The sequence below is a fragment of the Pantherophis guttatus genome, chromosome 2 (genome assembly GCF_059756535.1).
Source record: "Pantherophis guttatus breed Tessera chromosome 2, ASM5975653v1, whole genome shotgun sequence".
Taxonomy (NCBI): domain Eukaryota; kingdom Metazoa; phylum Chordata; class Lepidosauria; order Squamata; family Colubridae; genus Pantherophis; species Pantherophis guttatus.
In genome coordinates this window covers 104,687,598-104,701,101 of record NC_142064.1, presented here as the reverse complement: position 1 = coordinate 104,701,101, position 13,504 = coordinate 104,687,598, and the positions used below count along the sequence as shown (strand labels likewise).

At 36.9% G+C, this 13,504-nt stretch overlaps 1 protein-coding gene across 47 annotated transcripts in view; it reads right to left on the bottom strand.

Annotated features, from left to right (window-relative positions):
* Positions 1 to 771: 771 nt before the first annotated feature.
* The window catches only part of ADGRL3 (adhesion G protein-coupled receptor L3), a 624,693-nt gene continuing 611,960 nt past the window's right edge, over positions 772 to 13,504 (bottom strand). For 37 of the 47 annotated variants that reach the window (XM_034411052.3, XM_087888334.1, XM_087888328.1 and 34 more), the window contains one exon: positions 3,903 to 12,412. In XM_034411052.3, coding sequence (XP_034266943.1) covers positions 11,616 to 12,412 — 797 coding nt within the window. In that variant the 3' untranslated portion in view covers positions 3,903 to 11,615. Of the gene's footprint in view, positions 3,344 to 3,902; positions 12,413 to 13,504 lie in introns of those variants that run through there. The other 10 variants (XR_015732757.1, XM_060690283.2, XM_060690284.2 and 7 more) reach the window with 5 other exon arrangements.

Genomic DNA, 13,504 nt, shown 5'->3' with positions numbered 1-13,504 from the left:
CACCATTACCACTGACAAAGGTTAAGGCCCAGAATGGCTCTGAATAGCACTGACTGAGGGAAGCACTGAATCAGTACAATGTGGGATGTTGGCTACCAGGTATAACCTCACACTACCACTTTGTAGATGGTTTCCTGGGCCTTGATTGGCCAGCTTCTGTAGCCCGCTCTCCTCTTCTTTTCAATGAGATTATGTGATGTTCTTTGTGAATGATTTTAGACTGCTAGTATTTATTCCAGTCAAGAGTTGCACTTAGCTTTAGGATTCAGAGGACCACATTCCAAAAAGTACATAAGACTCTACTCTCCCACATGTCAAGATCCTTATCTTTTGGAGGGCATGTAGTAGACCTCACTCAGTTATGTGCCTTGAAATAATGAATTCAGTAAAAAAAAAAAAACCTCCAATGCAAGGTAATGCTATAGCAGATTTCTACTTGTAGGAAAATTTTGCTGAGTGGCATGAAAATATGTATTTCCAGTAATGATGCTGGCCAAGAGCAACTTCACTTCCTTATAAATGAGTTATTTAGGCTAGGTTTCAGTGGTTTCACTAAGGCATTTAGGGTCATGTAGACAAATTACAAGTTCTCATACAAGCAGTGTTGATATGTGCTCTGATGTTCATGTAGATAAAAACCTGCCATCTTATAGAGTAGTAAGCCAATGTCGAGATTTCCTCAGTGGCATCTGCAACAAGTATCAATAAAGAAAAACAATAGCAAGTGTACAATGACATCATGAAGTCAATACTGGAATTAGTACTTGCATCTCTTTTTATAGGTATATTTTATTAAAACTTTTTAAAAAGGCAATACAAACTAATACAAACTAATATAAAGAGGAAGAGAAGAAAGAAATCAAAGAAAAGCAAAAAGTGCAAGAAAAGAAAAACTTTAAGAAAAATAGAAAGGAAAAGTATACAAAGCAGTGGCTTCTGACATTCTTCATAGCAGTTCTAAGTACAATTAAATTTTAACCTCTCTAAAGTTACATCTCCAGTACTCTTCTAGTATCAGCAGCTCAATGACTAGCCCATAATAGTGGAATTTCTACTGTGACACTATTGACATTGGTTTCATCCTTCCTCTGGATACCCATGGATTTGTTTTTACTAGAAGTAGGTACTGACAACAATAATTGAATTTGTTCAGCAGTCCACTTTAGTTCAGGGTTGTCTGCTTTGTTTGTCATCTAGTTGTAAAGATTATTAACTTCCTTTGTGTGGCATGGAAAAAAAAATCTACTAAAGTGGATGAAGTGTACAAGCATAGCAAAGTCTGAAGAGATGGACCATTGGTAGTAAACATATGGGTACAGATTTGTTGGAGGAAATGATTTGTTTTAAGTGTATGAAACTAAGACCAATAGTATTATATCTCAATTGCAAAATCCATGCTGTACTAAATTGCACAAGGAATTATCTTTTGTGATCATACAGATTTCTGTTGCTTGGGTACATTATTTATAGAATGAGATATAATTTACATAGTAGCTATTATTTTAGCAGGCATGGTGGCCCAGCAGTTGACATTGGTCTTGTCAACCGGAAGGTTGACAGTTTGAGGCCCAAATAAACATGACAGAGTGAGCACCTGTCTTACCACAGCTCCTGCCAACCTAACAATTTGAAATCATGCATTCTAATAGTTGTGTTAGAAGCTCCAAGGTGCTTCTGGTTTAAAGGATTAGTCAATGCCATCACCATTGCCCATGGATGCCCAGTTGGGGGTCTTTTTATGTTCCTGGCAGAATCTGGAGCAAAGGATGGAAGCTCACCCTGCCCAACGGCAACACTTGGGTTTTGAACATGGGCTTGCTAACCTCCAACCCAGCATCTTAACCACATGAGTCACCTTGCTCCTGAAACCATGCAAATGCATAGAGATAAGAAGGTAACAAAGCATCCTTGGAAAATGCTGTCTCCATTGGCTAGGAAATGAGCACCAACCCTAGATTAGGACATGACTGGACCTTTACTTTTTTTTAAAAAAAATATTATTTGGAGAAAAATGCTTGTCCAGTTGAAACAAATGGGATTTTTTATTTAAAAAGAGTCTACAAATTGGGAGTAATATTAATTGACCTCCTTCTCTTCATTGTTTAATAACTATTGAATGAAAAATTTAAAACTGCCACATTACGTACTGATAGATTTCATTGTTTTTTTTGTTACTACTGGTAACATTTGCTAATAAAATGCAGTATCTGAATATGTATAATAATTTGAGTGTACCCTAAATATTAATACTAAAACCTGGGGATGGTCCATAAATTTTCCTATGATCATTTGTTTATGATTTCTTCTATGATATCCTACATTTATTTAGAATGAACCAATGCTTTGCAATGAGCATTCTGCATCATAGTGCAAGTCCATTTGATACAGATGAAGGGCTTCTCCAAAGTTCTGCAACTAGAAAGCAACAGAGTACAAAATGCAAATTAGAAATGTTCAGAACTTGAAATACTCCGTTTCAACTTCAAAAACAGCTGTATCATCTCTTTATTAACTGTTTTGACCTCAGGACCTTGGGTCATTTCAAATTTCTAATAATTATATGAAAACATTTTTGAAAACTAGCCTCAGTAATAAAAGGAGCACCTGGTGTGGTATAGTATTGAGAAACCAAAACAATGTAAAAGTTTTTATAGATATCAGCCTTGCTTTTGTAGCATTTTGAAGATCTAAATCATTGATCAATCCCCTGTTAAAGTCATAGATTCAGTTGGAGCTTCTTTGTAGAGATTCTGCTTTACTACATACAGTTACAGTTTTACTATAAAATTGAACCATTTAATGTGAAATGTAGATGATTATGATACAGTACATATCCCTAGTTTGTTAGTAATAATAATAATAATAGTTTGTTACCAAGTCTTAGTCAATTTTGCATACAGTACAATACTTTCTTTTTAGGACCATTCCTGGTTTGCTCTTCTTTCTTTCTACTTGGGAAGCAGAAAAAAGCTGTTTGTCTACGAATATACAGCTTATATTCTTTTGTTGTTGTTTTTTTGCTAAAGATTTTTCTGTAGCAAACAAGGTACAAATGATTTTTCTAAGTATGGAAAATAGTTTTTGGAGGATGTATATGTTCCCTGAGAGTTGCATTTGTGGCTTTGTAAATCTTGCATTAGTGAAGTTTTTGAAAGTAGTGTTAGGCTTTTTATGTGGTTTTTTTTAAAAAAATATGCGTTTTCCAAATCCCCACAAAGCTGGTCAGACATTTTCCTTGCTGAGACGAAGGGAGAGATTCAGCCCAGGCCAGGGTAGCCAGGGCTGATCTATAAAGAAGTATGGTCGCCATTGTTGTTGTTGTTGGTTAGTCCAGGGCTGTTGGCTGAAAAAGAATCCGGAGGAAGACTTCAGAAATTGAACTTGATAAAAGATGTTTTTTTCTTTTTATTTTTGCAAACAAAGTTAACATTTCATAGAAATATAACCAGGTGTTTTTTCTTTACATGAAGGTATTTGTCAACAGATTAAGATGTTGAATTTGTCAATAGTACGTAAAGTTTTTTGCAACAATTCACAACTGGATATTATGTGTAAATCAGCTGCTCTGTGATAGAAAGGAATATGTTGGAAAATAACCTGAAGAAGTATGGGGCAGATGGGGATTTGGGAGGGAGGAGCTTTGCTTGTGAAAAGCTGCTGCTTTCCAAGGATTCTTCTCCCATGGAAGATGGGCATCTGGCCAAGAAAAGAGTTTCTGACATTTTGACGAGGGCACCTGTAGCCCAGCTCTAGGAAGAATAAAGTCACTTTGTAAATCCTTTCCCATAGCCCAGAAATACAAACACAGAACAAAAGCTCAACAAACAATTGAACAAAATCCTAATAACTATGTTAGAACCCTTTTATGAGAAATTATTTAAAAAAAACAATAGACTCAAATGTCCAGATATAAAAACAAGTTTATTTGGATATGGAGAGGAGACAGGAAGATTAAGGAAGGCAACAAACACACGTCTATATGAAACCAGTAAAATCAGCTAGTTACATGTTACCAGTGTGAGTTGGATCTCAGCTTTCAAAACAGTACAGAGATGTTTGTCTGAAATCAAAGCCAATAAGCATCCAGGTTAGATGTCATTAGGTAGGCTGAGAATCTCATTTTTATTTATCTGCGATCAGCAAATGCCAGTCTTTTAGTGAAGACTGGGAGGATTTTGTTGAAGAGACCTTCCATTTCTGCATCATAGTCACCATTACCTAGAGGTTGGCCATATATTTGAATGATAAAAAAAATCTAACTTGATGTGGTACAGGAGAGTTTTGAATGCATATTAGAGAAGGAAGCATAAGATCTGGATTATTCAAACTTTCTAGCATGTAATCAATTTCCCAGACACTAAAGGATGAAGGGCATAATTAGGTTTCATCAGAATGCAGGGGGTTGTTCCAGGATGATAATAGATGTAATAATTAGGATATTTCTTTATTTCATAGCTTTCTGGTAAATTAGCTTAATTCTGGTCATTTATATTGTTCATCAGGATTTTTTGTCAATTCTTTCAAGATGGGTTGAGAGAATAGGGCATGAAAAATCCTGCAGATTCCCAATTATATTTCTTAGCAGGTTAGAAGGCTCTGTGAGGGAGTTGCTCACTATTCATTTAAGGTCAAAGCTTGGACTGCTTAAGATCTTCCTCGGATTAGTTCTCAGATCAGTACTCACACATCATTACCTGCAAAAACCTCACATTCCAATGACTTGCATGCAGATTGGCTGCACTTGTAAATGCTTAGAACTTTTTTTTAAAAAAAAGAATTGCACCTGAAATAAAGTCCCCTTTAGAGTAAATACACTTGCTTTTTAGACATCTGTTTTCCAATCTCTTTAGAGACTAGCTTAGACCCTGGACCCTGAGTGATCTGCATGTTTATATTAATAGTTAATCAGTTCTCCCAAAACAGAACCATCCATTAACATGAAGAAAGTACCAGGCAACAGTGGCAAAATGCAGAAAATGATAAAAGACTCAAGCGGAAGCATGCTCTCCAAGAGCCCTAGGAAACAGACTTTCTCAGTGAACACAAAACACATGTGCAGGGGGTGGGGGGAGGGGAATTCAAGGGAGAGAGGCAGTGTATCCCTCAGAAAGAGATGAAACTAGAATTTGGACTAGAAGTCTGGAAAGGTATGCCTCACATTGGAGGAGTCTCTTTCACATGCTGCTTTTCTACCACCCTCCCTTTACCTTGCATTTATGCTCAACACAGAAAATGCCTGTGTTTGTAAGCAAAATGGTAACGATTTTGCACAATTTAAGAACATCTCAAAAGAATGGAGCATTTGGAATCCTGATCAGAAGTACTCTGCAATGTAATGGTTTTCAGTTTGTATTTGTTCCATCCAGTTCCAAACTCAGGCAAACTCTTCATTTGAAGCAAAATCAGGATAAAAAAAATATATCAAGGATTAGTTCCTCAGTACCAGGGAAGTCTCCAAGATACTATATGTGGGAATATTTAAATTGGCACACACTCATGCACATATCCCAAAATGACATAAGGATACAGGTTAACTTCTTGTGAAGATCTGAGTGGATAATGAACTAAAATAATTATTGTATCTGGCAAGTGTGAAGGAGGTAAAAGAAAGAAAGCAGCAGTTATAATTCAAGAGGAATGGAGAGCTCATATTAGGATGGGAAGTGTTCATACATCTACCAGCCAGCAAACTTAGTTTATGATCCCTAATCATGGTAGGGAATGTCTGGGTTCACTTTAACCATCCAAGTCATTCATATGAAGGCTTTTCCTAGGTAAATGTCTGCTGTCAGTTCTTACCATACATTTTTTGTATCAACTTCTGTCCTGAGAAAAGGAGGTGAACGGCCCAAAGGAATCAGAAAGGTGGCAAACTGAAGGATACTCAGGTTTGGGACATGGGTACAGAAGATATGGAGAGTGGAAAGAGATGGCTTTACCTATCAATGACACCCTGCATGTCAGTTTTGCTTCCTATCCCTTCCCCTGCTCCCCCTTAGTAATGCAGGGAATTAATTCAATAAAAAGTGTATATAAACCTTTTTGGGGGAAAATGGTATAGATAAATATAATTGTTAGGAATCTGGTATTCAAAACACAACATTAGTTAATAAGGTTTGGTCTTGTGCTACGGTGGCTCCCTTTGAAAGAAAATTTATTTTTCTTTTTGAGCATAATTTCTGTAGATGATCATAGTCTCTTAATTATATTGGAAATTAACAGAGGAACTATATAGTTAGACATTGCATAGTTTTATGATTACAATTAAAAGTATTGTAAAAGGGCAATATTGGAAGAATAGCTATTTTCTGTCAATGCCTATCAATTCATGTGATATTGAAGTCATTATATGGTTTACTTAATAATGTTACTTAATAGAAGATAAAAAATAAGTAAAACAAACAAATATATTCAGTCCAAATTTTTAAAAATAGTTTTCTATTTTTTACTTCTGGCAGCAAAATGCTTGTTCAGATATTAAAAACAGCAACTTCAGATTGCTGTAAAATGGGAATGGGTAGCCTTATGATTTGTCAACAATGGCTGGTCAAGAAAGTTTTGGTATGTGAAATGACATCCCAATGTTAGGACAAGGTTTCTGATGTGAGGTAGGGATGGATAATGTGTCACTCTTCATTCCTTCATCCCTAATTAGGGATGCCACAAATTATCTTTGTCGCATTCCTAATTATTGGCAATGTTGCCTAGGTTTGCTGGAGTTGTAGTTCTGCAAGATCTAGGCTTAAAAACAGAAAGGAAAATAGTGTAATTGTGCCACCTGAGTTCTTAGTTTCCTGTCCTCAGTGGAATCCTGAACAATAGCAATCCTATACAGTTTTCATACATGGCATCATTTTTGTTTACAAAGGCCACTTATTAGTTGAATAATTACGTTAACAAGGAATTTATTCTGGATTCCCAGAAGAAGGGAGTACATTTCAGACAGCAAAAGACTGGAGCCTTGGTAGTACAGTGGTCTAAAGCACCCTGTTATTAAGACCAGCTGCCTGCAATTACTACAGGTTCGAATCTCGCCAGGCTCAAGGTTGACTCAGCCTTCCATCCTTTCTAAGGTAGGTAAATTGAGGACCCAGTTGTGGGGGCAATAAGCTGACTTTGTATAAATATACAAAAGGATGAAGGCTATTGCTTAGCACATTGTAAGCCACCCTGAGTCTCCGGAGAAGGGCGGCATATAAATCAAATTAAAAAAAAAAAAAAAGACAGTGAAGTTTAGATATTTGAGTGGGAGAAAGAGAACCAGAACAGCTCTTTCATATGAGACCTCAGAGAATATATTTAATGGTGTAAGTAGTTTGCTTTATCTTGGAAAGATTTCATCTATGGATGAGAAACAATAAATAAAACTGCTTAGAAGAACTTCAGTGTGCCTTTCTTGGTTTTTGGAGCCCAACTAATGTTTTGAGAAGACTCTGTCCCTAATTTATCCTTCTGGTATTCAGCTATCTAATATACTGTAACAAAGATTTGAGTGTATGTTTGAAATGTGGGGTCTATGCAGGAAGACACGTCAAGAGGTGTGGCCAAATAAGGTGATAAATCAGAGAGGGAGAAAATAAAATTTAGTGTTCAGTTGTGAGCTTTATGTTCAGCATTTAAGTCTTGCAGAGTCAATGAAATGGCTCTCCCACCACCTAGAGTTTAGTAGCCTGTGCATTTCTAACGTGTTGTGTGTTCCTGTTTGCCCCTCAGAGCTAAGCCATATACTCATTGATACTTGTAGTTCTTTCATGGTAGCTTTCTTACTGGGCTTATCTCTCACTGAGAGATCTTCTTTGTCACAGAAGTTGCAAGGGTTGCTCTTTCATCAGCTGCCTTAATCTTTCTTTCTTATCTTCCCCTGCACATATGGCAAGGGAGCAGAACTCCTTCTTTGGTCAGGTTTACAGCTGATCGGTAGTCAGCTGGATCTTGGCAATGCATTGCATCTGCATAGAACTGAATGATTGGGCGCTGACATTTGCATATTTTTGTGGGAGGAGAACACACACACACACACATACACACACACACACACACACACACACACACACACACGAAAGAGAAAAATGACAACAGGTGGTGGAAGTCCATGCTGTTGATTTTAGTACACTGAGGTAAGAAAAATGCAATAATAAAAGGACTGTCTTTTGCAAAGGACAGTTATCATTGATGAACATTTCTGTGTGTCGTGTGTTGATTGGGAGATGGAAAGAGTGGATGAAATGTTATTTCCCTCCACGCATTGATTCAGTCTTGATTGTCACCTGCACTGGGCTAAAAGATAGGGATATGAAAAATATTGGTCTGTTTCCATGTAAATTCAGGGAAAATTTACCTGAGATGTTCCTATAAGCTGGAAGAATGTGCACAACACTCACAAAAGTAATAAATTATGTTGGTCATATCTCATTTCCTGAGATGTCCTCTTCTATTTTCTTTGTTTATTCTAATCTTTTCCTGATCAAGTCACTTAAAAATTATTAATGAATGTGTCTCAATAAATCAACTTCAGATAGAACTGGTGGATTTTAATTTTATTTTGCAAAATCCTGCAAGCAAGTATCAACAAAAGAGCACTTAGGTTGGGGGTGTATGGAATAGCAAAGAGATTTTATCCACATCTCTTCAAAGGATACAATTCAGCACAGCTATTTGATCTCCTCCTGAATTTAGAAGGTTTTCTCCATGGTTAAAGCCAGTTAAAGCAACTGAGAATAATATTGCCTTTCCAGAGAATTAACGAGGACCAAGTAGTAAAACAAGAACAAAAGATCTAGGAGAAACTTCAAATGTGTTTGCATTTCTGTTTCACAAAACAGAATCAAATTAGCCATTACTGTACGTGAATGCCATTAATGCAAGTAATGTGCCCTTCATAATACAGTAGCTTCAACCAAGTAAGAGCTGGAACATCCTTGAAGCAGCTGCTACTTCTGTTTCAAGGAATTCATCCAAATGCTTCTGAAAATGGAAATAATGTAACAATTAGGATTTTTCTTGGGATTATGATAGGGAGAAGAGAATTAAGCAAATCCCAAAGCTGATCAAGAAGTCCCTTGCTCTGTATACAGGTGGTCCTCGACTTATGACCAAAATTGAGCCCGAAATTTCTGTTGCTATGTGAGACGTTTGTTAAGTCAATGTTTACCCCATTTTATGACTTTTCTTGCCACAGTTGTTAAGTGAATCACTGCTGTTGTCAAGTTAGTCACACAGTTGTAAAGTGAATCTGGCTTCCCCATTGACTTTGCTTGTAAGAAGGTTGCAAATGGTGATCACATGACCCTGGGACACTGCAATGGTCATAAATATGAGTCAGTTGCCATGTGTCTGGATTTTGATCATGTAACTGGGGGAGGGGGGAAATGCTGCAATCTTAAGTGAAAAATGGTCATAAGTCTCTTTTTTCAGTGCCGTTGTAACTTTGGTCACTGAATGAACTGTTGTAAGTCGAGGACTACCTGTACTACATCCTGTTCTAGTATTCTGGGTAGCTGTAACAGGAAGACTGAGTTAATTCCCAGTTTTATCACCTGTGAGTATCATAAGGGCTATTGCTGTTATCCACAACTGCAAACATGAATTCTGCATTCACAGATTACTCCAGGAGTGCCCTACAGCACTCATATAATATCAGTAGTGGAGTTAAGGGCCTTCTGTTATCTGTTGAAATTAACTCTTCAAAATGGCTACATAAAAGGTGCACAGGGACTGTTTCATGCCACTATGTTATGGGCTGGTATGATCTACAAAGATCCATCAAACAGTAAATGCTACATATAGTATAAATATGGTAGAAAAATGTATGTAAAAAAAAATAGCTCCTCTTTTTAGCTAAAGCTAAAGTCCGTGTATCCCCAACTAAACCCCAGGCCCTTCGTTTTTATGCCTGCCTCACAAGTTTAGATACCTGGTTTATTTCCTTCTCTACATCAGTCTGTGCTGAGTAATCCTTTCATTTGTATAGCTACCTTCAGCACTAAAAGAACTAATATTCTTTTGCTAAAGATAGAAAGGGAGATAAATCAGAAGAGACTGATTGTACAGGACATATATACAGTGCCTTCTAAATCTTAATCAGTTGTTTATTGGTTGGCAAACAAATTTCACTGTTACAACAAATATTAGTAATGAGGTCATTCAACTGGGTGACCATACAAAATGCATCATAAATTAAAAAAAAGAGTAAAATCTGTGCTGCTAATTTACCTTCTGGGAAGGTCTACATTACTTTAAATCTTGTCAAATAAATACATTTCCTGTTAGGAAAAATAATGGAAGGGTTTGTATATATTTTTTTACCACTTCAAAATAGGCTTTTAAAAATATCTTTGCTATGAAGCAGTTTTTCAAACCATCGCAGTGAAAGTTCCTAGCCTGAGGTTAGATTTTGACTCCTGTAAAGGCATTATGTTCATCTGCATAAATCCCATTATAAAATCCCAGCTACTGGAAGGGACATAATGCCTTGGTGAAGGGACTGATGACCACAAAGGCTGCTGCATCTCATCAATTGTGCCCTGGAAACACACGTGGATCAAGTTTCTAATCTGAAAAAAAGAAACTGTTGGCAAATCCGTAGATAGAAGAAATGGAGTATATTGTGTGGATGTTTATCTGTGTCTATATGCACATTTATATATATTGCATACTGACACACAAACATACACACAAACACAGAGTGTGATATCACATAACCCAAAATTAAAGAATCATTACTTTGTTTACTCAGTGATTTTTTTTAAATGAGAGAGAGAGGAAAAAAGGCCAAATAAAGAATACATGAAAAGAATTGTTTCTACTGGTAGACAAACTTGCAAGACCAGCACAACAGAAAAAGTTTTTTTCCACCACATTAACAGGGACGCAAGTTTTGGCGGAACAAAGAGTAGACTATATGTGCAATGCTAGTATCTGTACATTACATAGGAACTGTTCCATTTTTTCTGCCATTAGAATTATCATCAGTTAATACAGAAAAACATAAAAATATACCATGTAGCATACAATTACCAACTTTTTTTCTATTTCATTAGATGTTGTTTGCTCCACAGTTCAGTGAGCTTTGGCTAAATTAAGTGGTGAGAGAGAGAGAAAGAGAGACACACATACACAAAAAAAGCCCAAACCAAAAACCCCAAACTATTATGTGATACAGATTCAGAATAAACAGTTTTGCTATTTTTGCTTCTGTTTTGTGCAGCACTCCAATCTAGACGCATCATTGCTAGTAGTTTCAAATGCATGTTTGGCCTTTTGTAAGTCAGGTCCTTGGTACTAAGAAGACAGCACCCAAAGATGCTTAAACAAATACAGTATAATGTGAGAAGGCCACACAATGGACCACTTCCTTCTGTATCTCATTTATTAGCATATGGTCTCTCTGATGTGACGCCAGTGTATGTGTTGGGTGAGGGGGAACAACAGGCAGTTAGCCTTTTTTCCTTTGTGGGCCTATCGATTCCATTAAAAAGTTATGAGAACTGTTGGTTGTTTAGAACAATATGGAGTAGGAGAACACACAATATTACCACTGCTTTGATTTAAATCCAGACAATAATCCAGATGTTGTACAGGGAGCATTTGTTTTATTAAAATGTTTACTTAGTGTTCTATAGACTAGTGACCAAGTGAGCTGGTCCTTTCAAGGTTTCTTCTGTTAGGGTCCCATCCTTGTTTGGTGGAACTATAAATCCATCACTACTGCCCCGCCCCAACTGATAGTAAGTGTGTAGCTGTTGGATATGGTTCCTGGAGCCCAGGTTTGGCATACTCTTGTAGTACACATCATCGCCATCGCCACCTTTAGTTGATGGGGGATCGGTCTGAGTGCTGGTGGTGACACTTTCTGTGCCTGGCATGCTGGCCAGAGCAGGCATACTAGTGTAAAGAGAATCCCTATTCGGTGACTGGAGATCTTCTGTGTGCTCATTGGTTAGCAAGGGAAAAAAACTTTCACTGTTGTCTTGTGGAATCCGTCTTTTGCTATAATGGTGAGGCTGGTGGTTCTCTGCAGAATATGCCCTTGGGGGTAACAGTGGGGCATCTGATTCCTCATGAATGAGTTCTAAGCCCAGGTTCTCCTCCTGGTTAAACAAGGTGACGTCATCGAGAACAATGGCATCGTCACTCCCACTGCCAAGATTATTGACAAATTTGTTCATCAGATTCCTACTTTGTTCATTAGAACATTCATGTTTGTTCAGGTAGGAAGGTATATAATTGGAAGTGAGTTCTTTCAGAATCTTTTTCTCTAAGGCAGTCTCACTGTGGTTATAGCTATGGTCAATTATTTGCACACAGTTGCTCAAGTACTCACTGCTAGCAATGCTGTAGCTATTGCCGTGGTTACCATTCAGTGGTAGAGTATCCATGACACTTGTATCCCTGGCATTGTTCAGAAGCCCCTCTGAAAAATATCACACAAGAAAATTTGATTTGTACCAAAAAGTATTTGTATATACTCTTGATTTGCATGGCTACTGTCCTAAGAAACAATAATATACTGTTGGTTGCAATATACAGTAATTGTAAAATGTAAAAACGGGAATAAAGAGAAAAATTATATTGGGTTTCAAGACATGGAAAATGTGGATTTAAATCTTATCCATTAATTATTGTTTCAATTTGTAAATTGTTTTTCTTCCATAGTACACCGTAGATGGCTAAAAAGTCAACATGTAAAGTACAAACAGTTGAAATCCAATTTAAAAAACTCTAAATTATTATTATCTGAACTCAAAAGACTTGGTTGAAGAGAAAGAGCTTGATTCTTTTCTTGTAGACTAAAAGAGTGGGAGTTAAAAACAATTAAAAAAACTGGGATTGACATAAATAAAGATATTTTGTTTTGTGCTCAACAAATGGGGCATTAAAAACAGTAGCCTTGCTTGCGAATCTCAATGCCTGCTCACTTTCATACTGAGAAAGACACTCGCTCTAACGTTTTTAGAGATAAAACCAATTTAACTGTGCTGAGAAAACAACTGGCAACTACAGGTCTTTCAAGATAGGCCTAAATTAATTCTAGGGCTCTGTATGCTTTGAAATGAACAGATCTGTAAGCCTAGCAGCTATATAATTTTTCAGGCTAGTAGTGAAGCTTCAAAAAAGATAAAGTTGCTTTAAAGATGGGAGCCTATATGCCTGTGTGTTCCATAGTATCTGTTTTACATTTTAAAGCATACATGATGTTATTGCATACTAGTTAACATCTTAATTGCTGCAGTTGAAGTATCTGGATAATCTTTAAAGTTAGTTCCATATAGGTTACACTGAAGTAGTCTAATTGTGATAGAACCAATGCTTGCGTAAACTAATCTAACTGGTTCAAAATGGCCACAACTGATATAAGAGACAAATTCTAGAAATGCATTACCGGTACTTTGCCACCATTGCCATCTAGAGATCCAGAAATAGCTGGGATTCAAGAAGCATTCCTGGGCTCTGGGGCTATTTTTTTCAGACTGAACTCTAATCCCCAAACTTAATTTTTTTTACT